This window comes from Dipodomys merriami, unplaced genomic scaffold, assembly GCF_024711535.1.
Source record: "Dipodomys merriami isolate MVZ:Mamm:240054 unplaced genomic scaffold, mDipMer1.0.p SCAF_13, whole genome shotgun sequence".
Taxonomy (NCBI): Eukaryota; Metazoa; Chordata; class Mammalia; order Rodentia; family Heteromyidae; genus Dipodomys; species Dipodomys merriami.
Window position 1 is genome coordinate 42,167,378 of NW_027202604.1, and position 26,171 is coordinate 42,193,548.

General features: G+C 55.5%; 2 protein-coding genes across 2 annotated transcripts; both read right to left on the bottom strand.

Moving 5' to 3' along the window:
• Nucleotides 1-345: 345 nt before the first annotated feature.
• LOC138824499 (mucin-7-like) lies at nt 346-2,207 on the bottom strand. Its single transcript, XM_070018372.1, has 3 exons — nt 2,132-2,207; nt 1,972-2,035; nt 346-838 (listed from the first exon to the last, which is right to left on the bottom strand). The coding sequence occupies exons 1-3, from the start codon at nt 2,205-2,207 to the stop codon at nt 346-348; spliced, it is 633 nt and encodes a 210-aa protein (XP_069874473.1).
• Nucleotides 2,208-6,326: 4,119 nt separating this feature from the next.
• On the bottom strand, nt 6,327-22,498 carry LOC138824878 (dolichyl-diphosphooligosaccharide--protein glycosyltransferase subunit 1-like). The gene is made up of 10 exons (XM_070019302.1): nt 21,491-22,498; nt 19,977-20,041; nt 18,337-18,643; nt 15,455-15,664; nt 13,420-13,612; nt 10,622-10,721; nt 9,685-9,823; nt 9,385-9,504; nt 7,995-8,240; nt 6,327-6,830 (listed from the first exon to the last, which is right to left on the bottom strand). The coding sequence occupies exons 1-10, from the start codon at nt 22,481-22,483 to the stop codon at nt 6,648-6,650; spliced, it is 2,556 nt and encodes an 851-aa protein (XP_069875403.1). The 5' UTR covers nt 22,484-22,498; the 3' UTR covers nt 6,327-6,647.
• Between the last annotated feature and the right edge of the window lie 3,673 nt (nt 22,499-26,171).

Consider the following 26,171-nt stretch of genomic DNA (forward strand, 5'->3'; position numbering starts at 1 on the left):
CGGCTGCCCAGAGCAGAGTCCTGGCACCTTGAAATGTGTCCCTCGCAGAGATGAAACCCTTTCACAAATCCTTAAGAAAAGGTAACTGGACCTCCGGAGCCAGAGGTGCCACCTTCTGTCCCCAGCTGCAACGTGGGAGAGGAAAAGGCCAGCTCAGGAACGACACAGGAGGTGAAGCAGGATACAAGCCCAGCCCAGCGAAAGGAGCTCAAGAGCCTGTCTCAAAAACAAAGTAAATCTAAACAAAAGGCCTGGGCACCCCATCAGAATCTCACACACACACACACACACACACACACACGTGCACTCACACAGTAACTGAACTTAAGTACAATTTAATCTGAATCAAAGAAAGTGAATCCATTCTGGGGAGAAAAACTGGCCAGGGAGCATCATGGACACGGCGCTGCATGAGGTGGAGCGTGGGCCGTGGCTGGGGGCAGCGTGGAGCGTGGACACGGTGCTGCGTGAGGTGGAGAGGCGGCCGTGGCTGGGGGCAGCGTGGAGCGTGGGCCGTGGCTGGGGGCAGTGTGGAGCGTGGGCCGTGGCTGGGGGCAGCGTGGAGCGTGGACACGGTGCTGCGTGAGGTGGAGAGGCGGCCGTGGCTGGGGGCAGCGTGGAGCGTGGGCCGTGGCTGGGGGCAGCGTGGAGCGTGGGCCGTGGCTGGGGGCAGTATGGAGCGTGGGCCGTGGCTGGGGGCAGCGTGGAGCGTGGGCCGTGGCTGGGGGCAGCGTGGAGCGTGGACACGGTGCTGTGTGAGGTGGAGAGGCGGCCGTGGCTGGGGGCAGCGTGGAGTGTGGACACGGCGCTGCGTGAGGTGGAGAGGCGCCGGTCGGCTCTGTGGAGAGAGCTCCCTTTGGATTTCAGGACCTGGCACACAGAGCCCTGCAGACGTGGGTCCATGTGCCTGTCGGCTCCTGAGCTGGCCACGCTGTTACTGACTGAAACCCACACTGACCAACTGAGCAAAGTCCTACTCCAGAGCCAACGACACACACAACCCATGTCACCTGCGGTCAAATCACCTGTGAGGTCACGTCACCTGTGAGGTCACACGTCACCTGTGTGGTCACACGTCACCTGTGAGGTCACATCACCTGTGAGGTCACACGTCACCTGTGTGGTCGTGTCACCTGTGTGGTCACGTCACCTGTGAGGTCACATCACCTGTGAGTTCACGTCACCTGTGTGGTCACGTCACCTGTGAGGTCACATCACCTGTGAGGTCACGTCACCTGTGTGGTCACATCACCTGTGAGGTCGCGTCACCTGTGAGGTCACATCACCTGTGAGGTCACGTCACCTGTGAGGTCACACATCACCTGTGTGGTCACATCACCTGTGAGGTCGCATCACCTGTGAGGTCGCATCACCTGTGTGGTCACGTCACCTGTGTGGTCACACGTCACCTGTGAGGTCGCATCACCTGTGTGGTCACGTCACCTGTGTGGTCACACGTCACCTGTGAGGTCACGTCACCTGTGAGGTCACACGTCACCTGTGAGGTCACACGTCACCTGTGTGGTCACACGTCACCTGTGAGGTCACGTCACCTGTGAGGTCACACGTCACCTGTGTGGTCGTGTCACCTGTGTGGTCACATCACCTTTGAGGTCAAATCACCTGTGTGGTCACGTCACCTGTCACCTGTGTGGTCACACGTCATCTGTGAGGTCGCGTCACCTGTGAGGTCACGTCACCTGTGTGGTCACGTCACCTGTCACCTGTGAGGTCACGTCACCTGAGGTCACGTCACCTGTGAGGTCACACGTCATCTGTGAGGTCACGTCACCTGTGTGGTCGCGTCACCTGTGAGGTCACATCACCTGTGTGGTCACGTCACCTGTGAGGTCACGTCACCTGTGTGGTCACACGTCACCTGGGGGCATGTCACCTGGGGTCACGTGTCACCTGGGAGCAGGTCACCTGGGGACACATCACCTGGAGGCAGGTTACCTGGAGGCAGGTTACCTGGGGTCACATGTCACCTGGGGGCACACGTCACCTGGGGGCAGGTCACCTGGGGTCAGGTTACCTGGGGTCACATGTCACCCAGGGACAAGTCACCTGGGGGCAGGTCACCTGGGGTCACATGTCACCTGGGGGCAGGTCACCTGGGGTCACATGTCACCTGGGGGCAGGTCACCTGGGGGCAGGTCACCTGGGGGCAGGTCACCTGGGGGCACGGGGCTGAGCACACTCCCCATGGGGGCTGCGGTTGGAGGGCAGCAGAGGCAGAGGACAGGGCAGTGCACCCCAGGGAGGAGGAGGACCGAAGTGGAAACCGTGCAGGAATGTGCAGCCGGGCAGGTTCAGGCACCCCAGGCCGCCCCCTGCTGGGAGCCGTGTGGCAGGGGCGCCCCCTGCCTGCGCTGAGACCCGCCTGGGAGGCAGTTTTGTCTCTGGCTTCGCCTGGTGCATGGGTAACGCTGGTCTCACAGGACCAGGTTGTTAGAAAATAAAACCACTTCTGCTTCTCTGCCATGTGGAAATGCGGCCAAGACCCTTGGCTGGGAGCCAGAGCCACGTAGCTTCCGGTGGGCTTCCAGCCACCAGACTCCTGAGCCAAGAACATGCCCTACCAGACACTCAGCCTCAGGCACCGTTAGAGCAACTGAGACCACCAAGCAAAGGCCCGTGGGCAGGCCGCTGTCCCCCAGGCCTGGCCGGGGTGTGGCCATGGGCTGTGCCCGGGGACCGCGTCCCTCCGATCGCATGGTGGCCACGCATGAGGGCCTCGGCAGACCAGCTACGCCATCACCGTCGCTCCCAGTGTGAGGGGCTCTAGGATCACCCCACATTCACTGATGAGTCTTAGCACACATCTTTCTAGAACACTGGGATTATTTGTTCTGTAGCTGGATGGAAGATTTACCTCCAAGTCACCCCTAGGCAGGATCAGGACTCCAGTTTCCCAACGCCCCAGTGCCACACACCGGTGCACATGGACAGACTCAATACGGCACACACAGGGTCGGGCACAGGCCACAGCCACCGCCCTCCCCAGGCCCCCCTCCGCAGCCCCTCCAACACTGCTTCCTTGGCTGCGGGAACCATGGCCACTCTTGCCTGTGCAGGGCCAGGAGTGCATCCTGGCCCCAGATGGAAGTGGGATCCCTGGGAGAGGGGGGGTTGGGGGGGTGAACGGGAGAGAGGCCACAGCCCTGTCTGTCCAGCGTTCAAACACAGCTTACGTAAGCCCACCCTCTTCACTCCAGGGAGGTCTGGGCCAGGACAGGAGCTGGCACTGAGATGTGGAACCATGGAAGGAGATGGACACCGGAGACCCGAGCAGCCCCGGGGCCTGCCCTGCTCTGGGTGTGTGTGTGTGTGTGTGTGTGTGTGTGTGTGTGTGTGTGTGTGTGTGTGTGTGTGTGTGTGTGTGTGTGTGTGTGTGTGTGTGCCCTGCTCTGGGTGTGTGTGTGTGTGTGTGTGTGTGTGTGTGTGTGTGTGTGTGTGTGTGTGTGTGTGTGTGTGTACAGGTCTGCTGCACGCTTCAGGCTGGCAGGCTCCCCACGGAGCACACTGCACAAGCCCTCATCACTATCACCTACCAGCACCTCTGGCAGGGACTCTGCCCACTCCCTTTCTATCTCTAGAACAGACCCATTTCCAATAAGCATCTTGGCTCGGTGGTAGAGCGCTTGCCTTGCATGCATGAGGCCCTGGGTTCGATTCCTCAGCACCACATAAACAGAAAAAGTGGTGCTGAAGTGGTGCTGTAGCTCAAGTAATAGAGCTCTAACCTTGAGCATATTGGAGCTCAGACAGCACAGGCTCTGAGTTCAAGGCATCTGCATGCTGCAACCTCCCCATCTGTTGTGTTCAGGTATGCTCACCTGTGTGTGCGCACAGCAAGGATGCACAACCATCCTGGAGTAGCTGTGCCCCGTGCTGTGTGCACACCTGGCCAATGCAGGACACGGACAGGGAAGGCCCGCCCTGCCCCAGGGACACCATCCAGGAAGGGCCCCGAGAAAATCACTCGGTCACGGACAGGGAAGGCCCGCCCTGCCCCAGGGACACCATCCAGGAAGAGCCCCGAGAAAATCACTCGGTCAGTGCTCAAAGGCTCACAGACACATCACAAGACTTGAGGCCGAGAGGAGGGCCAAGTGCCTGGGTCTCAGTCTGTGGCGCAGCCCGGGCTGGCTGCCACCGCCCCGCGAGCCTGGCCGTGTTCCGAGGCTGCCTCCTGCGGCTGGCTCCCCCCAGGTACAGTGTTGGTGCCGTGGGCGTGTTGCCCAGCCTCTGAGGCAAAGGGCCTGCTCTCCAAAAGCCAGCATGAGTCAGAGCACCTCGGTGCTCACCTCGTGCTCACAGAAGAGGCGGCCCCAGTGGGTGGCCCCAGCCACAGCCTGGGGTCCTACCAGCTCAGCTCCGGGACCCAGGCCTGGGAAGAGGAGGCTGGGAGCCAAGGCAACTGGGGGCAGGCACCCGGACTTGATGCAGAAAAGTGAGGCCGAGGACTCTGGAAGGAACGCAGCACTGGAGCCATGCAGCCACCCCGCCCCGGCCCTCAGAACAGAGGTCGCACCGTCCCCGACGGCCCCCCGCTGCAGGCTGAGCCCCTCAAGTGCTCTCTCCTGCTCATTCACACCCTGAGCCTAAAACAGCGCCTAACTCCACGTGAAGATGTGCTGGAGGAACGGGGTTCTGTTCCACGGCAGCATCACGTGACCCTGTCCAGTGGGGCCTCGGGGAGGCCTGCCAGACCAGCCAAGGGACCGGAGCGGACAGACAGCGGCGGGCGGCATCAGATCAGCATCAGCCTACCAGGCCTGGCCGACTGGATTGGTCTGAGCTCCCTGGGCTTCTCCAATCCCCAAACCTGGTCTTCCTGACTGGCAGTGGCCAGACCTCACAGCCAGGCCAGGACCTGGCCCAGCTTTAAAATGGCAGCAGCCTTTCTGGAAGCCCTGAGCCCTGGGGTGCACCCTGGCATTTCCTGTCTCAACCTGCAGCCCCCAACTGCTGGGAGTGGGTTTCCGGCGGGGCTGCGGCCAGGCCTGCACTATCAGCGCGGCACCAGACACCCCGGTCAGGATACTTGTGGTGAAACTGTGAGGTGGCCGGTCCTTGGGGTTTCTCTCCATGTCAGCCTCCAAGACAAATGGAGAGGAAAGTGACCCCCAGGCCCTCTTCAGCCCTGTGGGGGGAAAGGACCCCAGGCCCTCTTCAGCCCTGTGGGGGGAAAGGACCCCAGGCCTTCTTAGGCCCTGTGGGGGGAAAGGACCCCAGGCCTTCTTAGGCCCTGTGGGGGGAAAGGACCCCAGGCCCTCTTAGGCCCTGTGGGGGGAAAGGACCCCAGGCCTTCTTAGGCCCTGTGGGGGGAAAGGACCCCAGGCCTTCTTAGGCCCTGTGGGGGGAAAGGACCCCAGGCCCTCTTAGGCCCTGTGGGGGGAAAGGACCCCAGGCCTTCTTAGGCCCTGTGGGGGGAAAGGACCCCAGGCCTTCTTAGGCCCTGTGGGGGGAAAGGACCCCAGGCCTTCTTAGGCCCTGTGGGGGGAAAGGACCCCAGGCCCTCTTAGGCCCTGCGCTCCCCTCTGAGGCAGGCTGGGCTGCCTGCAGCTCCCCAAGTCCAGCCCCATCTGCCCTCTTGCCCCCCAAGGCTTGGAGACATGCAAAGGCCAGGCCCGGGCTACTGCGGGTCATACCTTACCAAGTGGGGGCCACAGTGGCCGTGCCACAGGGACAGGTGTCTGTACCCACAGGGAGGGTGCCTGGCTTCCACAGGGCCCCCCAGGGCACAGGGAGGCTCCCGGGGCAATGGCCTGGGGCCCAGGAGGGCAGGAGGCTGGGGCCTGCAGGTCCAGGTGTAGGCCTGAGCAGCACCCAGGGGCCTACATGCCTTCGTGACCAAGCTGTGGCCCCAGAGCAGGCTCTACCAGGACAGGCAGTGCCCTGTGCCCAGCCGGTGTGTGAGGCCACAGCGGGATTGCACAGCCCAGAGCCGTGGGAACCCCAGGGCCCCCTCCGGAAGTGGGGAAGGCCGGCCCGGGCTTCCCCAGGGGAGGGGCTGGGAAAGGTAGGCACACCCAGGCCCTGTCGGCCCCCCAGCTCTCCTCCCCCCGTGCGTCCTCTGCCGGGGACACAAGCAGCCTTGCCTGGGCGGGAGGTGCGGTGCCCTCCCGTGGTGTGCGCCAGTCTCTCCATTCCAACCTGGCTCTAAAACGGTCATCAGGCCAAGCCTCGTCCCACTGGAGCCTGAGCTCCGGCAGACTGGTCTGCGTCTCTCCCAAGCACGTCTGGAAGACCCATGTTGGGATGGATCTGCGTTCCGGTCTAACTGCTAAACTTGCGCTGAGGAACAATCCACCCCTCAGTGGAAAGTACTAGGAAAGCATTTATTTTCATTTGGTCACACGTGCTTTGAAAATAAAACAAAACGTATACACTCACAAAATAACCAAACATCAAAAGTTAGAAGGACTACAAGATGAAGAAGGGGGAAAACATGGACTGCTGAAATGCCTTTGTTCAAAACACGATGGTGTTTGGTGGTGGAGTTCTCTAAGCTCACAACCAGGAAGGCAGGCAGGGCCCGGCCTCTGGTCCCAAGGCCCGGGCCGCCGCTGGGCTGCTGCGCCGCCTCCCTCCACCTACCCTCTGCTCTCGAGTGCAGGCACAGGGCCCTGGACACAGGGCTACAGCGCATCGAGGATGTGGTCGATCTTGGTGACCAGCTCCTGGCGCTTCCCTGAGATGAGCCTCTCGCTCTCGATGTAGGTGTCTTTCTTGAGCTTGCCAGCCACCAGCCGCTCGGCCTCCACTGCCGACTTCAGCACCAGCTCCTTGACCTGCACGTCCAGCTTCTGCATTTCACTCACCTGGCCAAGAGAGTGGGGGCACTGAGAACAGGCCTCTCGCCGACTCAACACAGCCGCGGCCCAAAGCCAGTCACAACAGCAGCCAAGGACAGAGGGGCCGGCCGGCCGGGAGGGACTCTGGGTCCTGCCCCTCTGGGCGCCGACCTCACGGCCAGCCACTTGCCACCCCCGGCCTCATCGGCAGAAAACTGAGGACCAAGGGCAAGCACCGTGGAACCACCTGGCAAGATGCCCTGGTACCCGGGTGAGGGGGAGCATCTCTGCTCTGCTCAGTTAGGCAGTAGACCAATGGCTGGTGTGGGGTTAGGGCCGGCCAGGTGGAACTCATCCCATTACCAACAGTGCATGTGGCAGGGGACTGGAGTGAGCACGGTACACAGCCCAGGCCCAGCTCACGCACACCCAGGCACCGTCCTCATGTGGAGGCTGTACATACACTAATGCCCAAAGAGGAACGGGGCGCAGTCAGGGACCGTGAGGGACAGCTCTGAGCGGTGCCGGAGGTGAGGACACTTGCACCGCATGCCAGCCCGTGTGCAAGGCACTTACTCACAGAGCTACTTCCCCGTAGCTTGACCCAGAGGTCAAGTAACATCCCCAAAGTCAGAGTTGGAAGCAGAGCCTGCATTTGTATTTTTTGCCAGTGCTAGGGCTTGAACATTGGGCCTGGGTGCTATTCCTGAACTTCCTTTGCTCACAGTGAGTGCTCTATCACTTGAGCCACAGCACCACTTCTGACATCTTCTGAGTAGCTTATTGGAGATAAGAGTCTCATGGACTTTCCTGCCTTGGCTGGCTTTGAACCATGAACCTCAGATCCTGTATAGCTAGGATTACAGGCGTGAGCCACGGGCGCCCTGCTTGAGTTCTTTTTCCGTTGTCGTTTTTACCCTTTAGCTAAGTCTGGTCTTGAACTCTAAATCCTCCCACCACAGCTTCCCAAGTAACAGGACTGCAGGCAAGGCCACTGTGGCACTGAGAGGTGCACCCACACTCCGTAGAGGGCCATGGCAGACTGGAGCCCAGAGGAAACCCAGCCCCCCACCAGGACCTGGAACTTCCTGTGCCCAGGTGCAGTGCCTCGCAAACCGTGCCTGAGCAGCTCACCCGGCAGGCCACCTGGCTGGAGGCTGACTGAGAAGAGACCACAATGCAAACACTCACCCTGTCACACAGGTCAGAGCCCTCTGTCTTCAGTCTGGACTGCAGGACTGCGATCTCGCTGGTCACAGCCTTGTGCTCAGTCTCGAGGCTCTTCTTGCCACTGTTGAGGGTGGAGACATCCCGAGACTGTTTGTACCTATTGATGGTCTCGTCAAAGTGACGATAGAGGCCTATCCTCTTGTTGACCAGGGTCAAAACCTGCTCTGTGATGCAAGCCACCTTCATCCTGGCCTCTGCAGCTGGATCCTAGAGGAGGGAAGGGGTGCCATGTCTGACGGTGCTCAAATTTGAGCCCACTGCAGAACGCCTCCCAGGACACCCGGAAGCCCCCATTGTAGAACTCTCAAACCCATGCTGACAGTCAGGACGACGCGTAGCAATGGGCCTGACAGGGAACAAACAGATGAAGCAGCCCACAGGGCTCACCAAGCTGAGCCAGGACGGTAACATGAGAGCACACTGAGAACAGATAGGGAAAGTGCTGAGAAGAGGCTTCAGCACTAGCTGAAGGCTTGAAGGAGGCTTACTGTTACACGCTCCTTCTTAAATAAAGCCTTCGAGCGGAAGCTGGGAGAGCGCTTGCCTAGCAAGATGAGGCCCTGGGTTTGATTCCTCAGTACCACATAAGCAGAAAAGGCCAGAAGTGGCCTGAAGCTCAGGGACAGCGCCCAGGCCCTGAGTTCAAGCCGCAGGACTGGCACCCAAAAAAAAGCACAAACCAAGCATCTGTGGCTGTCTGTAACAGCTGTTAAGAAGCTAAGACCTGAGGATGGTGGTTCAAAGCTAGCCTAGGTAGGAAAGTCGGTAAGACTCTCATCTCCAACTAATCACCCAAAAGCCAGAAGTGGAGCTATGGCTCAAACGGCAGAGCATCAGCTTTGGGGAAAAAGGCGGCCCAGGCCTTGAGTTCAAACCCCAGGATTCCACCCCCAAAAAAGTAAGGAAACTGTTACAGATGACTTCCAGTATGTGTATTTAAAAAAAAAAAAAAAGTTTAAAGAAATAAAAAAGCATCTGCTTATTCTAGAAATTAAAAAAAAATACTATGTCGCATGTGCAGCCCGAGAGGTCTACAGGTATCTGTCAGTAGAGGGGGCTGGCAAGGAAGTGCCACGCCACCCCACCTACCACGCAGCAGGGGCTGCGTAGCCACCACCAACCCATCCACACCCACGCCGCCACGCGGGTTTCCAGAACTGAAACCAGACAGGGACTTCACCCAGTGCACTGGAAACCACAGTATCGAGAGAGAACTGGGAAGGCTGAGAACAAACACCAGGCCCTGGCTTTACCCCCAACTCCACACATACAAAGTATCTGCACAGTAAACGTTCGCCAAGAGGGGAGTGTCTGACAACAGAAGGGGGCTGCTCTCGGCTGTGGAGGTCACCTTGGTGATGGAGAAGTCCAGGCGCACATAGACAATGACGGTGAAGAACAGGATGTAGAAGGCAGCGACCACCAGCAGGGGCTCCTGCAGCATCAGCACCTTGTTGAAGGTGTAGTGGATCTGGGGGAGACGGGGAGACAGGCAGAGTCAGGGCCACAGGGACACCAGGACCTAGGTGCACAGACCCACCCCCAGCCTGGCTCACTCTTCACCCTGACCCAGTGGCAGCCCAAAGGCAGAGACAGGTCAGTCGGCAGCTGCAGATGCACTGCCTTGTGGCAGAACGGCACGGCCACGCACCACAATGTCCTGAATGTGCTGTTCCACCAGGTTCTTCTTGTAGGCCACAATCACGGGACGGCCAAAGGTGTCGAGGTAGGTGTAGTGCAGCTCGTCCGGGGCCCGGCTGATCTCGTAGGGGCTGTCCACTTGGATGTTCCTGGAGACAGAAAGGAAGGACACCCCGCGGCCTCCGGCCTCAGAGCTGGGGCCACAGACAGCGAAGCTCATGCTCCACTCAACACCCTTGCCCTCAGCCCTGAGGAGAACACGCCCAGCCCCAGCCCAGGGCCCACCTACACAGAGCCTCAGGAACACCAACACTCCTCACATGAGGGACAGGCTCCTAAGAGCACACCTGCGGCTCTCGTCTGCCTAGGTGCCCGCTGGAGACAAGAGAGGCCCCTGCTGAGCCATCTGAAGAGCCCAAGACGAAGTGGAGCTCCAGTCACTGCTCCAGTCACAGCAAAAGGCACACCTGGCCATCCTAGCCTCAAGAACTTCCTTCTGCTGGACAGAGCTCTTTATACAAGTTTTTAATTAATAAGTTTTTATTGTGAAAATACCGTACAGAAGGGTTACAATTACATGAGCAAGGTAATGAGTACATTTTTTTTTTGCTTATGTGGTGTTGAGGAATCGAACCCAGGGCCTCATGCATGCAAGGCAAGCGCTCTACCACTGAGCCACCTCCCCAGCCCAATGAGTACATTTCTTATCAAGCATTGTTGCCTCCTCCTCCTGTGTTTCTCCTTACCATCCCATCTCTCTCCCCCCCACTGTACGTCCTCCCCATACCCCCCCCCGAAAGTTTTATAAATAAACCTCATGCCTTCCTTTGAGCTTAACTTCAAGCTTCAGTCAAAGCTTTTGATAGGTATCCACTCAGACCCACGGAATGCAAGTACTTGAGGACCAGCGGAGAAACAGGGACACGGGGAAGGACCAGCATACTCACTTGGCCCCCTCAGGCAAAATGATCTTCACGGTCAGAGAATCTATTACTTGCTCGTCAAACACATGGTCCACAAACCTCATCTTCAGTGCATACTGGTCACCTGAGGAGTCAGGCAGATACAGGCAGCCATTAGAACAGAGAATGGGTCAGCAACTGGATCCAAGCAATGGCGCACACCCATATCCTTGCTACTCAGGAGGCTGAGACACAAGGATCAGGATCGTGGCTCAAAGCCAACCTGGGCAGGAAAGTCTGACACTCTTATTTCCAATTAACTAGCAAAGGCTAACAGTGAAAAAATAGTACTCAGGTATTGAGTTCACTCCCTAGTATTGGTATGCATGTGTGCGCGCACGCGCGCACGCACACACGCGCACGCACACACACACACACACACACAATTCTGTGAACTGGAGAACTGTAACAGAATTAAAGAGAAATATGCTGCATAACACCTATTTGCTTCAATAATGCTCCCATAGCCCAAGCAGGTAAGATGGGGAAAGGAGGATTGTTTTTTATCTGTTGAGTTGTGTGGTAAACCAAATGACTTGACTGAAATGTTGAATTCTGCCATCTGATACCCTCCAGATCCAGATTTCCAACACAGAATTAAATGTAACATACCAACAAAATGTCAACTGTAATACACACATCTTTCATACATGAAAGAAACTGGCCAGCCTCAAAGCAACAATTCTCGTGTGTGTGTGTGTGTGTGTGTGTGTGTGTGTGTGTGTGTGTGTGTGTGTGTGTGTGTGTGTGTGTGTGTGTGTGTGTGTGTGTGTGTGTGTGTGTGTGTGTGTGTGTGTGTGTCAGTGCTGGGGTTTAAAGAACATAAGGCCTAGCCAAGTGCTGGTGACTCGTGCCTGTAATCCTAAGATCACAGCTCAAAGCCAGCCCGAGCAAGGAAGTCTGTGAGACTACTTATCTCCAATAAACTACTAGAAAAAACTGAAAGTGGCGCTGTGGCTCAAGTGGTAGAGCGCTAGCCTTGAGCTGAGGAGCTGAGGGACAGAACCCAGGCCCAGAGTTCAGGCCCCACACAAACAACAACAACAACAAAAACGCAAGGCCTGTGCTCTTTAGGCATGTGCTCTACTACTCAAGCCATATTCTAAGACGTTTTAGCCTTTGTTATTTTCCGTTTTTCTGACCATGTCTCCAAGACAGCACTGACCATGACCCCTCTTATGTTTCCTATGGCGCTGGGATGTTATGTAACCAGCTTTTTCTAGGTTAATCACATTCTCACCTCAACCTTCTGAGTAGTTGCCCAGTCTCATAGATTATGGTCTTAAAATACCATTGTCCACTAGAAGAAACTACAGTTTCTTGAAAACTAAATTTAAGATCTGGGGCTGGGAAGGTGGTTCAGTGGTAGAGCGCTTGCCTTGCATGCATGAGGCCCTGGGTTCGATTCCTCAGCACCACATAGGCAAAAAGAAAAAAGCTGCAAGTGGCACTGTGGCTCAAGTGGTAGAGCGCTAACCTTGAGCTGCAGAGCTGAGGAACACAGAGTTCAGACCCCACCACTGCACCGCTCCCCCCCAAAAAAGATCTGTAGCTGAAATTATACAATTGAATCAGAAATGTCTTTCCACAAGACATCAAGAAAGAAGAGACTGAGCCAGTCACCAATGGCTTACACCTATAATCCTAGCTACTCAGGAGGCGGAGATCTGAGGATCGGGGTTCAAAGCCAGCCCAGACAGGAAAGTCCATAAGACGTTTTTTGTAGGTAGTGGGGCTTGAAGTCTGGGCCTGGGTGCTCTCCCTCAGCTCTTCAGCTCAAGGCAAGTGCTCTACTGCTTGAGCCACAGTGCTACTTCTAGTTTACTAGTGGTTTTTATTGGAGATAAGAGTCTCATGGACTTTCCTGCCTGGGCTGGCTTTGAACCTCTAGCCTCAGATCTCAGCCTCCGGAGTAGCTAGGATTACAGGCGTGAGCCACCAGCGCCTGGCTTATTTATTTTCGGTCAGTCATAGGACTTTTACTCTGGGCCTGGGTGCTGTCCCTCAGCTCTTCAGCTCAAGACAAGTGTTCTACCACTTGAGCCACTTTCTTGCCCGGGCTGGCTTTGAACTATGATCCTTAGATCTTGGCTTCTTAAGTAGCTGGGATTATAGGCATGAGCCACCGGGGCCCAGCAAAACACTGCCTTTTTTGTTGTTCGTGGTGGTGGTTGTGGGGCTTGAACTCTGGGCCTGGGTGCTGTCCTTGTCCCTTGGCTCTTCAGCTCAAGGCGAACACTCTAACACTTGAGCCACAGCACCACTTCCGTCCATAAGACTATTATCTCCAGGTTGCTGTATGGCTCACGCCTGTAATCCTAGCTACTCAGGAGGCTGAGATCTGAGGATCACGGTTCAAAGCAAGCCCAGGCAGGAAAGACCATGAGACTCTTATGGCCAATAAACCACTCAGAAAACAGAAACATGATGTGGCTCAAGCAGTAGAGTGCTTGACTTGCACTGAAGAGCTGAGGGACAGCACCCAAGCCCAGAGTTCAAGCCCGACAGACAAAAAAAGAAACTAAAAATTTAACCAGCTTTCTCTGATAGTAGAGAATTTCCACTAGTGTATGAACCCATTAGTATACAGATGCATTACTTTTACAACAATAATTTGTACAACAGAGTAGGCTCCTGACCTATTAGCATTCCCAAGAATACAAGAGAATACTACTGACACTGGAAGGGCTGGTGTGCTGGGAAAGAGGAAGCCACAAGGGAGGGAGGGGAATAAAAGACAGAAAGCCTCTCCTGTACTATTCTCTCACTGCATACAGACTCACCCAAATTATAGAGGTACTCATAGCTTGGGAGGTTGTAGCCAACCATGTAATGTGTCTTCCACCCGCCAAAGAGAGGGAATCGAGGCCGGATCTCCATCTCCACAGAGTCGTCCAAAATGAGAAGGTGGCTGGTGGAAACATTGCCAATCTCATCCCGGTAATAAACGTCCTGGGCAGCAGCAGGGAGGATGGTCTGCAAGGCAGTGGACACGGCTTCAAGACGCTGCAGGCACCTCCATGGAGTTGACCTCAGAGGCACAAGACTACAGCATCTTCATTATCCCTTCATCTAACTTTACTCCTATGGCTTTGAAATTTCTAATAGTCACATCTAACTCAATCAAGAATGCTAAGTAGACAAGAATCCTCTATATAGTAAATAATTAATCCTTGCAAATGCCCTTGTGAACTAAGCTTAGTAGAGGTAAAAACAATCCTACAAGTGACTATGCAAAAAAAGAACTTAAAGACGGAAGAACTTACATCAAATTACTAGGTAGAGTAAGGCTTTTTTTTTTTAGTCGTGGCCCCAGACTGCCAAAAAAAAAACAACAAAAAACAAAACAAAAAGATTTCTAATACTTGGTCATGAGGGAAGGATGAAATACATAACTCTGTTCATACTTTAAGCCTTTCTACAATAGAGAAGAACATGAAGATATTTAATACTGGGTTAAGAATATAACACAGTTAACCTGACTGACATGCTCAAAGCCTTGGGCTTCATCCCAGAAAAAAAAAAAAAAAAATGTCCTTTTAAGACAAAAAAAAGACACAGAACTATTCAAGTCACTTAATTTTTTTTAAACTGAAAAAGCAAAAATGTTGCTGGGCGCCAGTGGCTCACTCCTGTCATACTAGCTACTCAGGAAGCTGAGATCTGAGGATCATGGTTCAAAGCCAGCCCAGGCAGTAAAGTTCCTGAGACTCTTATCTCCAATAAATCACTAGAAAACCAGAAGTGGCACTGTGGCTCGAGGTAGAGCACTCACCTTGAGCTGAAGAGCGCAGGGACAGTGCCTAGGCCCAGAGTTCAAGCCCCACAACCGACAAAAAAAAAAGTCAACAATACTGTTTGAGTGTGGTATTATTTTTCCTTTCAAACCCATGGTTTGGGGCTGGGACACATAGCTCAGTGGCAAAGCACTTGCCTAACAAGTACAACAACCTGGGTTCCATTCCCAGTTCCAAAAGGAAGGGACAAAAAAAAAACACAGGGCTGGGAAGGTGACTCAGTGGTAGAGTGCTTGCCTAACATACATGAAGCCCTGGATTCATCAATTCCTCAGTTCCACATACACAGAAAAAGCCAGAAGTGGCCCTGTGGCTCAATTGGTAGCGTGCTAGCCATGAGTAAAAGCTAAGGGACAGTGAGTGCCCAGGCCCTGAGTTCAAGCCCAGGACTGGCAGTGAAAAATGAAGTCCAAACAAAAATTATGGTCTAGAGCCAGACACAAAGATACACATCATCCATAATCTCATCACAGAAGCAGCTGGATGGAGTACCAGGACAGCCAAGGCTACATTCCAGACATGATGGTGGTACACATTACTCATAATCCCAGCACATGGGAGGCAGAGGCAGGAAGATCGAGTGAGTACAAAGACATTGCCATATTCCAGTTATAGACCAGCCAAAAAGAATAAAAAATAATAAACCAGGCGCCAGTGGCTTACGCCTGTAATCCTAGCTATTCAGGAAGTTGAGATCTGAGGAATGCGATTTAAAACCAACCCATGCAGGAAAATCCATGAAACTCTTATCTCTAATTAACCACCAGAAAACTGGAAGTGACACTGTGGCTCAAAGTGGTAGAGCACCAGACTTCAGCAAAAGAGCTCTGGACAGACAGCATGTAGGCCCTATGTTCAAGCCCCACAACTGACAATAAAGAAATAAGCAAACAGTCTACTTGTCTAAGTTTTTCACTCAATTACTTGACAATTGATTAATTCCCAAACTATCTACTTTTTGCTACTTTCAAAAAGCAAGAGAGGGAAGACTGATGAAGTCAGTACTCACAGTGTCACATACCTTAAAAGAACGAATGGAAGATATCCCACTGTCTGGCTGCCTCTGGTAGTCGTATCGAGAGAAAGGCCCTTTGAGCACAGCCCCAGTGTGCTTCAAATCCACATTCTCTTCCACGGCAATATTACCCCAGTGGGAGACCTCGATCACACGGGTCATGCCGGTGATGGTCAGGAAAGGGCTGTTGTTCTCATAGTGCACCTTAAAGGCATCCTAGGGAGGAGGAGAAACAAGCACCTCAAGGTTCTGAGAAATAGTTTTCAACACTAGTCTACAATCACATTTGCAGGAGACGGTCTACACACATCAACACAATAGTAAATATGAAACTGCTAACTTTTTTTTCTGAGCCAAGATCTTGCCATACAGTAGCCCAGGCTGTTTCAAACTTGCAATCTTGATCTTTATGCCATCTCCCAAGTATGGCTGGAATTATACTTGGCTATATGCAATATATATATATATATATATTTTTTTTTTTTTTTTTTTTGGCCAATTCTAAAGCTTGAACTCAAGAAGCTTACACTCAACCTGTTCATGGCTGGAACTCTACCACTTGAACCAGTCCTCTAGTGTGTATGTGAACCATTTTTTCTTTTTTTTTTTTGCTTATGTGGTGCTGGGGAATCGAACCCAGGGCCTCATGCATGCAAGGCAAGCGCTCTACCACTGAGCCACCTTCCCAGCCCTGTGCACCATTTTTTAATGACATACATTAGGTCCTTTTGCAAATGTGGAAATAAATGTTCATTTGAAAAGACAAAATACACAAATTTTTTTAAAACCTAACATATCTTTTGTATTTAAAAAATTGAATATAAGCCAGGCACCAGCGGTTCACGCCTGTAATTCTAGATACTCAGGAAGCTGAGATCTGAGAATTGCGGTTCAAAGCCAGCCTGGACAAGAAAGTCCATGAGACTCTTATCTCCAATTAACCAGAAAGCCAGAAGTGGTGCTGTGACTCGAGTGGTAGAGTGCTCCCCTTGAACTGAAGAGCTCAGGGACAGAGCCCAGGCCCAGAGTTCAAGCCACATAACTGGGGGAAAAAAACTGAATATATCTATACTTCACTTACCTTACAGTAATGATATCAGATGGGTTGGGTGATTTTTGTAGGTTTTTTGGTAGGTTGTAGGGCTTGAACTCAGGGCCAGGATGCTGTCCCTGAGCTCTTTCACATCAAGGTTAGTGTTCTGCCACTTTAAAACACAACCTGTTTTCTGGTGTTGTTAATTGAAGAGTCTCAGACTTTCCTGCTTACACTGGCTTTGAAGTGTGATCCTAGGATCTCAGCTTCCTGAGTAGCTAGGATTACAGGCTTTAGCCACCAGTGCCCAGCTGGCTGTACTTTTTTTTTTTTTGCCAGTCTTGGGGCTTGAACCCAGGGCCTGAGCACTGTCCCTGACCTGCTTTTGCTCAAGGTTAGCCCTCTACTACTTGAGCCACAGCACCACTTCCAGCTTTTTCTGTTTATGGAGTGCTGAGAAATCAAGCCCAGGGCTTCTCCCAGCCCTGGCTGTATAATTTTAAACTGTAAATAAAGGAAAACTTTAACTAGGAAATACAAGCTCCAATGAAGACATACCATAAACTAGAAAAAAAAAATATATATATATGTGTGTGTGTGTATATATATATATATATATGTGTGTGTGTGTGTGTGTATACATATATATATATGTATACACACACACACAGTATTACTGCTTTTTTCTAACTGGAGTTCACAAACTTTTTTAGCTAAAACTTATGGAGCTAATATAGAGAGAGCTAACATACATACATGTATCAGGTCCTCTTTTATAAACCTTAAATGCATTATCTCATGCCACCCACAAAATAAGCTAAAATAAGGAATATTTTTATTTCCATTATAAAACCAAAATGGAGGCCCAGACCTAGCAGCCCCCCTTACTTACTAAAGAGCATAACCCTAAGTGGTAATACTGCACATTCAGCTCTGACCTGGGCAGTCCAACTTCATCATTTTATAGTTAAGTACCGCCTCCCACTTAGGTCCAGAAAATTAACATCTATACTTTCATCAGCTTCCTAACTTCTTAGCCACTTTTACCTTGAGGTTATTAGGGGGGAAAAAATCTTGATACCAGCAAAAATCAGCAGCACGAGCTGGGAAGGTGGCTCCGTGGTAGAGCGCTTGCCTCGCATGCATGAGGCCCTGGGTTCGATTCCTCAATACCACATAAGCAGAAAAAAAGCCCGAAGTGGCATTGTGGCTCAAGGGGTAGAGTGTTAGTCTTGAGCTGAAGAGCTGAGGGACAGCACCCAGGCCCAGAGTTCAGGCCCACAACCAACAAGAAAAATCAGCAGCAGCAGCAGCAGCTCTGACCACTGTATAGCCCTAATGCCCTTCTGTGAAAACCCTTGAAGCACAGAGAACAAAATGTCAAAGAGCACCCTCCTCAAGTTCATTCTGCCACTAGATTTTCATTGTCCTCGGCTTTGTGTTCCTGTACTGAGGCTTTAACTCAAGACTTTGTGCTTTTGCTTGACTTTTTTAAAGCTCAAGTCCACCATTCTACCACTGAGCCAAACCTCTAGGAAGTTCCCTGTGACCAGACTTGGTTATACCAGTACACCTTCATGTTTGAAGTTTTCTACAATATCTAAGTCTCAAGCCTGAACTGCTCCCTCCTAGCAGCACCCCAAGGCCCTCAGTCACTCCGGGACACTGCCACCCTAGCCACCCCAGCCCCCATCTCATCCCTCCACCACCCTCAACCCCCATCCCCACATGCAGTTATCCACTGTGCTCCAAGAGAATGGACGCTGAGACACACTCCACTTCAAATGTCCACCCACCCCAAGCCACCCCAGGCTATCAGCCAAGAGTCACTCTGCAGGATGCTACTTGGCCCCACCTGACTGTAGGCAGGGACATCTCTGAAAGGCCCATAATCCAGGAGGTCTTCAGAGCGCGTTGGGTTCCCCAGCTTGGTATAGCTCTCCACGTTTCGGGAAGCAAGCTTCACGCGAGTGGTCTGGGTCTTCGTTGGGTAGGGAGAGTAGAAATAGTGGTTCCCCTCAAAAACCACAAACTGTTTCTCTGCCTGTGTTATCTGGGTTGGATAGGGCTGAAGCACATGGGTGAAGACTGTTTCCACGATGACTGAAATCTTACTCCCGGGATCCAGAGCAACTGGGAGCTTGACCACGAAGAATCTTCCACTGAAGCAAGAGAATTGAGAAAGGTTTAGGTTAAAAGGTTAACAAGTGGGCTAGGAAGGTGCTCAGTGGTAGAGCGCTTGCCTTGCATGCATGAGGCCCTGGGTTCGATTGCTTAGCACCACATAAACAGAAAAAGCCAGAAGTGGGGCTGTGGCTCAAGTGGTAAAGGGACAGCGCCCAGGCCCAGAGTTCAAGCCTCACGACAAAAAAAAAAAAAAAAAAAAAAAAGGTTAACAAGCTTGTAGCTCAAAGTCACAGAAAAATTCTAGACCCAAAACAAATTTTTTTTTGTCAGTCTTGGGGCCCACACTCTGAGCCGGGGCGTTGTCCCTCAGCTCTTCAGCTCAAGGCTAGCGCTCCACCACTTGAACCACAGCACCACTCCCAGTTTTCTGGTGGTTTATTGGAGATAAGAGTCTCATGGGCAATTTCCTGCCTGGACTGGCTTTGAATGGAGATCCTCAGATCTCAGCCTCCTGTGTAACTAGGATTACAGGCATGAGTCACCAGTGCTCAGCTAAAGATGACTACCTTTAAAAGCTCACATTTTTATTTTTTTGGTCAGTCTTGGAGCTTGAACTCAGGTCCTGGGCGCTGTTCCTGGGCTTCTTTTGCTCAAGGCTAGCACTCTACTACTTGAACCACTAGTGCAACTTCCAGCTTTTTCTGTTTATGCAGCACTGAGTTGAAGTTCTAAACAGCAGAAGCCCATAACACCATCTCTAAATAACCAGCAAAAAGCTGGCTTAAGGCATAGCTCAAGTGGTAAAGCGCCACCAAGCAAATAATCAGAGCAAGATAACCTTAGCTCAAACCTCAGTACCACCTTTGTGTTGTTTTGGGGTTTTTTTTGGTCACTCATGGGGCTTGAACTCGGCCTGGGCATTGTCCCTAAGTTTTGCGCAAGGCTAGCAACTTTAACACTTTGAGTCACAGCACCACTTCTGTTTTTCTGGGAGTTAATTGGAGCCTCACAGACTTTCCTGCCCAGGCTGGCTTGGAACCACAATCCTCAGAGCTCAAGACTCCCCAGTAGGTAGGATTACAAGCATTAACCACCAGCACCCTGAATTCAGCTTCTGAATGTTTACTAGTCAGTTCCAATGATTACCCATAGCCAGTTCCCTTCATGACCTGATTCCCTTCCTCTGTTCATAGCACTACCATCTAACCAATTCTGGAATTCAGATTAATATTACCACTGTTAATAGCACTAATATCAAACCAACTGCAGAAACCTCAGGGATGTTCTGATACTTCACTCTACCCCATCCCAAATATCTGGTCAGTCCTGCCTTGGAGATTCCTCTTACACAGTCGTTTGTCAGATTACCTTTTACCCTTGATTTTGGTTTCTCGTACTTCCAGATTATTCTCTTCCTCATCTTCTCCCTTCACCTATTGCAAAAAAAAGTGAGTTATTCTTTAAACTTTTGGTTTCTAAGTTTTTTCTCTACAATAAAAACATAGCCAGCCAGGCACCAGTGGTCTTACCTGTAAAAAAAGGGGGGGGGGCCTGGGAAGGTGGCTCAGTGGTAGAGTGTTTGCCTTGCATGCATGAGGCCCTGGGTTTGATTCCTTAGCACCACATAAACAAATAAAGCTGGAAGTGGTGCTGTGGCTCAAGTGGTAGAGCGCTAGCCTTGAGCAAAAATAAAGCTCAGGGACAGTGCCCAGGCCCTGAGTTCAAGCCCCAGGAGACAGGAAGGGAGACAGACACACACACAGAAACACAGACACACATACAGAATGGGATTTAACACTCAAAGCATTCGAAGATGGTGGTGGTACAGCTAAGTAAAATAAGGCCTGATCCACTCTTCCCAGATACATCTGAGTACAGATGTTTTCATCCAGGGCAAGGCATGAAAGGGATTGGGGTCACTTTAGAATTCCAATCTCTATTACCCCTTTGTAGAGCTCCACATCCAGAACAGAGTGCTCCCAAGAAATGTGACACTCAATGGCTAGTCTCTCGGAGGAGCTGGGTAATCGCTTCCTGCCTTCTGTCCAGCGCCAACGGCCCGAAAAGCGCACCGCTGGGGTCCCGCCGCCTCCCCCGGAATCCACCGGCCCCTTCCTCTGGGCAGGGGAGGGGCGCGGCGCCCCGGGCTCGCCTTGCCCGTCTGGGCTGGCGGGGATCCGGGGCCCCCAGCGCCCTCAGCGCCCTCGGCTGCAGCCCAGAGGCCGCGCCCGCGAGGGACCCGGGCAGCCACGTGGGCGGTGGCCTGCGCGTCGGGGCCGTGCGGACCGGTCCGGGGCGGAGGGCACCCCGACCCCGGCGGCTCCCCGAGGCCTGCTCCCCGTCGGCCCCACCCGCCCCCCGAGCCCGCCCCCCGAGCCCACACCCACCCGCACCGGGGCGCCCCCACCCGCCCCCCGAGCCCACACCCACCCGCACCGGGGCGCACCCACCTGCACCGGAGCCCGCCCCCACCCGCCCCCCGACCCCACACCCACCCGCACCGGGGCGCGCCCACCCGCCCCCCGAGCCCGCCCCCACCCGCCCCCGGGAGCACCCACCCGCACCTCGAGCGCACCCACCCGCACCCCGAGCCCGCCCCCACCCGCCCCCCGAGCCCACACCCACCCGCACCGGGGCGCACCCACCTGCACCGGAGCCCGCCCCCACCCGCCCCCCGACCCCACACCCACCCGCACCGGGGCGCGCCCACCCGCCCCCCGAGCCCGCCCCCACCCGCCCCCCGAGCCCGCCCCCACCCGCCCCCCGAGCCCCCCCACCCGCCCCCGAGCCCGCCCCCACCCGCCCCCGGGAGCACCCACCCGCACCTCGAGCGCACCCACCCGCACCCCGAGCGCACCCACCCGCACCCCGAGCGCACCCACCTGCACCCCGAGATGCGCCAGCCGCGCCTCGAGTTCCGGCTCCAGAGCCAGGAGGAAGGAGGCGGCGCGCGGCGCGGAGCCGCCGCCCGCGTGCGCCAGGACCACCTCGGCCGTGACCTTGGCCAGGTGGCTGCTCAGGTCCACCGTGCGCCTCACGTCCTCGTTGACGAGCGGCGGGGCCTCCGAGGCGCCGCCCGGCGCCGGGGCGCAGGCCCCGAGCCACAGGAGCAGCGGCAGCAGCAGGCCGGCGGCGGGCGCCTCCATGACCGGACCCAGCCGAGCGCCGACGCCCGGCTCCGCCCCCGCCACGGGGCGGCCTCCCATTGGCCAGCCGGGGCCACGGGGCCGCGAAGGACCCCGTCTCCAGGGCAACCGAGCGGCCGCCGCGCGCCTGACCACAAACCGGAGATCGGCCCGGCGCTGCCGGAAGGCCCCCAGGTCCGACTCCGCGCCTGCGCCCGTCCTCTGCCCCCAAGGCCGCCAGCTTAGCTCGGGCAGAAAACGGAAGTTGGGTCCTCCAGCCCGCGACGCCGGCGGAGACTCGCGGGCAAACGAGTGCGCACTGGCCCCCGGACGCTCACCCGGCGTGAGGGCCGCTGGGGCCGCCCCCGCGGGAAGGGCGGGGCCGCCGTCCGGACCCGGGGTGCCCCCCCCCGCGGGAGGAGCCGCCGTCCGGACCCGGGGTGCCCCCCCCGCGGGAGGAGCCGCCGTCCGGACCCGGGGTGCCCCCCCGCGGGAGGAGCCGCCGTCCGGACCCGGGCCGCCCCGCCTGGGCACACTCGGTGGGCACACGTCGGAGTGGAAACTCCAGGGAGGGGTAGCGGCAGGGCCAGCACCGAGCCCGGTCGCGGCACACGGGGCGCCCAGTCCACCTCCGGTCCTCCTCGAATCAGGCTCACTGCCGGCTCGGCCAGGCCAGAGAGTAACGAGGGCGCCTGAGCGCCCTCCAGGCGACCACGGCCAGACGCCCCTCGCTGCGCCCTTCCTGGGCATGAGCTTTTATTTACTGTGGTTGGTCGGTCGTCGGTCTTGAACTCGGGGCTGGGCGCCGTCCCTCAGCTCCGCAGCTCAAGGCGAGCGCTCCACCACTGAGCCGCCCTCCCAGCCCTGGGCTGGGATGATGAAGCCCGAAGGCCACGGGCCAACAAGAAGGATAGTACTCAGGAGGCTGGGCCTGAGGATGGCGGTGCGGAGCCGGCTCTCCACTCAACTGCCGCTCCCTGACAGACAGACAGACCGGCGGTCGGCCAGCTCCGGCAACCGGCCTGGGTTCTGGGCAACACCCGGGAGGAGCTGCACCTCCAAGACGCGCGTGCGCGCACAGGCACACAAACATCCATCAGCCTAAATGAACTATCCGCCACTGGCGTGCGCACACGCCTGCGCGTGAGCACGCACGCGTGCTGGTTCCTCCGGAGGCGGAGGCCCGCCCGGCGAGGCCCGACGGAGGGCCCGGAGGCTCCGACGGAGAGCGCTTCCGCGGGGACGCCCCGGCGAGGCCCCGCCCCGGAGCCGCCGGCCCCGCCCCCGCGCGCTCCCACTGCGCACGCCCGGACAGCCGGACGCGAACTCAAGCCTCTCCAGGCTCCGTGGCCGAAACCACCCACCTAGACCCGGAAGCAGAATCTCCGCAGGTCTAGACGGCGTTACTGCCGCGCCGCCGCCAGAGGGCCGCGTCGGCGCGCGCTCCCCTCGGCGCCCGGGGCGCGGGCCCTGTGTGGTGACGCGCTCTCCTCGGCGTCCCGGGCGCGGGCCCTGTGTGGCGGCGGCGCGCTCCCCTCGGCGCCCGGGGCGCGGGCCCTGCGTGGTGACGCGCGCTCCCCTCGGCGCCCGGGGCGCGGGCCCTGTGTGGTGACGCGCGCTCCCCTCGGCGCCCGGGGCGCGGGCCCTGTGTGGCGGCGGCGCGCTCCCCTCGGCGCCCGGGGCGCGGGCCCTGTGTGGCGGCGGCGCGCGCTCCCCTCGGCGTCCCGGGCGCGGGCCCTGTGGGGGGGCGGCGCGCTCCCCTCGGCGTCCCGGGGCGCGGGCCCTGCGTGGTGACGCGCTCCCCTCGGCGTCCCGGGGCGCGGGCTCTGCGTGGTGACGCGCTCCACTCGGCGCCCGGGGCGCGGGCCCTGTGTGGCGGCGGCGCGCTCCCCTCGACGCCCGGGGCGCGGGCCCTGTGTGGCGGCGGCGCGCTCCCCTCGGCGCCCGGGGCGCGGGCCCTGTGTGGCGGCGGCGCGCTCCCCTCGGCGCCCGGGGCGCGGGCCCTGCGTGGCGGCGGCGCGCTCCCCTCGGCGTCCCGGGGCGCGGGCCCTGTGTGGCGGCGGCGCGCCGGTCCGGTCCGGCGGGTCGAGCCCGCCCCGCGCCTGGAGCTCGAGCCCAGGCCGCGGCCCCCGTCCCAGGCCGGGGCCTCGGTGCAGGGTTGTGCGGGGGGGCCCCCCCCCCCACGACCGCGCTCCTCTGCTCAAGGCGAGCGCTGCGCCACGCTAGCCATGGCGCCCCTTCCGGCTATTGAGAGAAGCGTCTCGGCCCTGCCTGCCGGGGCTGGCCTCGAACCGCGATCCTCAGAGCTCGGCCTCCTGTTGGCGAGGGTGACGGGCCTGAGTGCCGGCGCCCGGCTGAGCGGACATCTGAAAAGTGTTGGGTTTGTGACCACGAAGCTGTGCTGCTTGGTACAGAACGCGGGCGGGGGGGGGGGGGGGGACACGTGGCTCGGTAGCCTGATCGTCTCATGTGCAGGAGGCCCTGGGTTCGATTCCTCAGCACCACACGCACAGAAAAAGCCAAAGTGGCGCTGTGGCTCAAGTGTTGGGGCGCCATCCTTAAGCAAAAGCAGCTCAGGGACAGCGCCCAGGCCCTGAGGTCAAGACCCAGGACTGGCAAAAAAAAAAAAAAAAAAAAAAAAGCCCAAATCTCTATGACAACCTGGAGCCCACACATTCAAAATCTACCGTAAAAAGCAACACACCTAAAGCTGGGCATGATGGTGCACAGCTGCAATCCCAGCTACACTGGAGGCTGAGGCAGGAGAATCATGAATTCAAGGCTGGTTTGAGCTACATAGTAAGACCCTGTCAGATAAAAAAGCAATGAGGGAGCTGGGAAGGTGGCTCAGTGGTACAGCGCTTGCCTTGCATCCATGAGGCCCTGGGTTTGATTCCTTAGCACCGTAGAAAAAGCCGGAAGTGGTGTCGTGGCTCAAGTGGTAGAGTGCTCGCCTTGAGCTGAGGAGCTGAGGGACAGCGCCCAGGCCCAGAGTTCAGGCCCCACAGCTGACCAAAAAAAAAAGCAATGAGAGTGTTAGCAGTGCCCAGGTTCGATCCCTAATACCACCCACAAGTGAATACAGTAAACCTGCATGCAGAGAGATTGTTTGCATGGTCACAGATTTTCTGTAAGTTGCTGTTTTTTAAAGTTATAGAGTACACCTTACTGGGGTTTAGTACAATGGTATTTCTTTTGCCTAGTATGTATGAAGCTCTGAATTTGACCCCTGGTCATGCAAAAACATGTAATAAAATATACATACAAAATAGAATACAACATTGAAGAATTTATAGAAAAGACAATTTTATATTAAAATATTGTTATCTCTGGGAGGTAAATTTATATAGTTTTCTCCTTAGTGTCAATTTTCCAATTTTTTTGGTGTTTTGAGCATGCATTTGAAAATCATGAATGGCTAAAAAAAACTTAAAATCTTGAGTCTAATAAAAAAAAAATACTGGAGACTTTATTTTTTTTTTTTTTTTTTTTTTTTTTTTGTCGGTCGTGGGGCTTGAACTCTGGGCCTGGGCGCTGTCCCTCAGCTCTTCAGCTCAAGGCGAGCGCTCTACCACTTGAGCTACAGCGCCACTTCCGGTTTTCTGGTGGTTTTTATTGAAGATAGGAGTCTCACGGTCTCTCCTGCCCGGGCTGGCTTTGAACCGCGATCCTCAGATCTCAGCCTCCTGAGTAGCTAGGATTACAGGCGTGAGCCACCAGCGCCCGGCTAATACTGGAGACTTTAAAGTTGGCACTACCAAAAAGGACTCTGGCCTCGGGACAAAGGATGGTGTCTTAAGCAGGACCACTAATGGGATCTTCTCAGTCCGTACCCGGTGGCTTTCTTACTCAGTCTTCCTTACCTGTGGCTCTCATCTTTATACATGACACCTCAGGCTTACAAGATGGCATATCACTTCCTCTATCACATCCATGTTTCAGAAAGGAGGAAGGGGGTAAAATGTCAAACTTCCCTTTCTAGCTCAGTCAGCGCTTCTCTTTATGGGCTTCACAGGGAGCACACCCAGCAACTTCACTTCCACCTCGCTTAGAACCCTCTTACCTGGCCACCTCTCCCTGTACTGTGTTACGTGTATGTGTGCTGCTCATGTGCTTGGACATGTTCCAGACTAGCCCTCTACTACTGGAGCCACATCACCACGTCCAGCCTTTTCTGAGTAGTTTATTGGAGATAAGAGTCTCATGAACATCCCTGCTCAGGCTGGCTTTGAACTGTGATTTTCAGATATCAGCCTTCTGTGTAGCTTGGATTATAGACATGAATAGTGAGGTTTTTTTGTTTGTTTTAGTCAGTTGTGAGGCTTGAACAGCCCTGGGCACTGTTCCTCAGCTTTTTTACTCATAGCTTGTGTTCTACCACTTTGAGCCACAGCACCATTCCTGGTTTTCTGGTGGTTAATTAGAGGTAAAAGTTTCC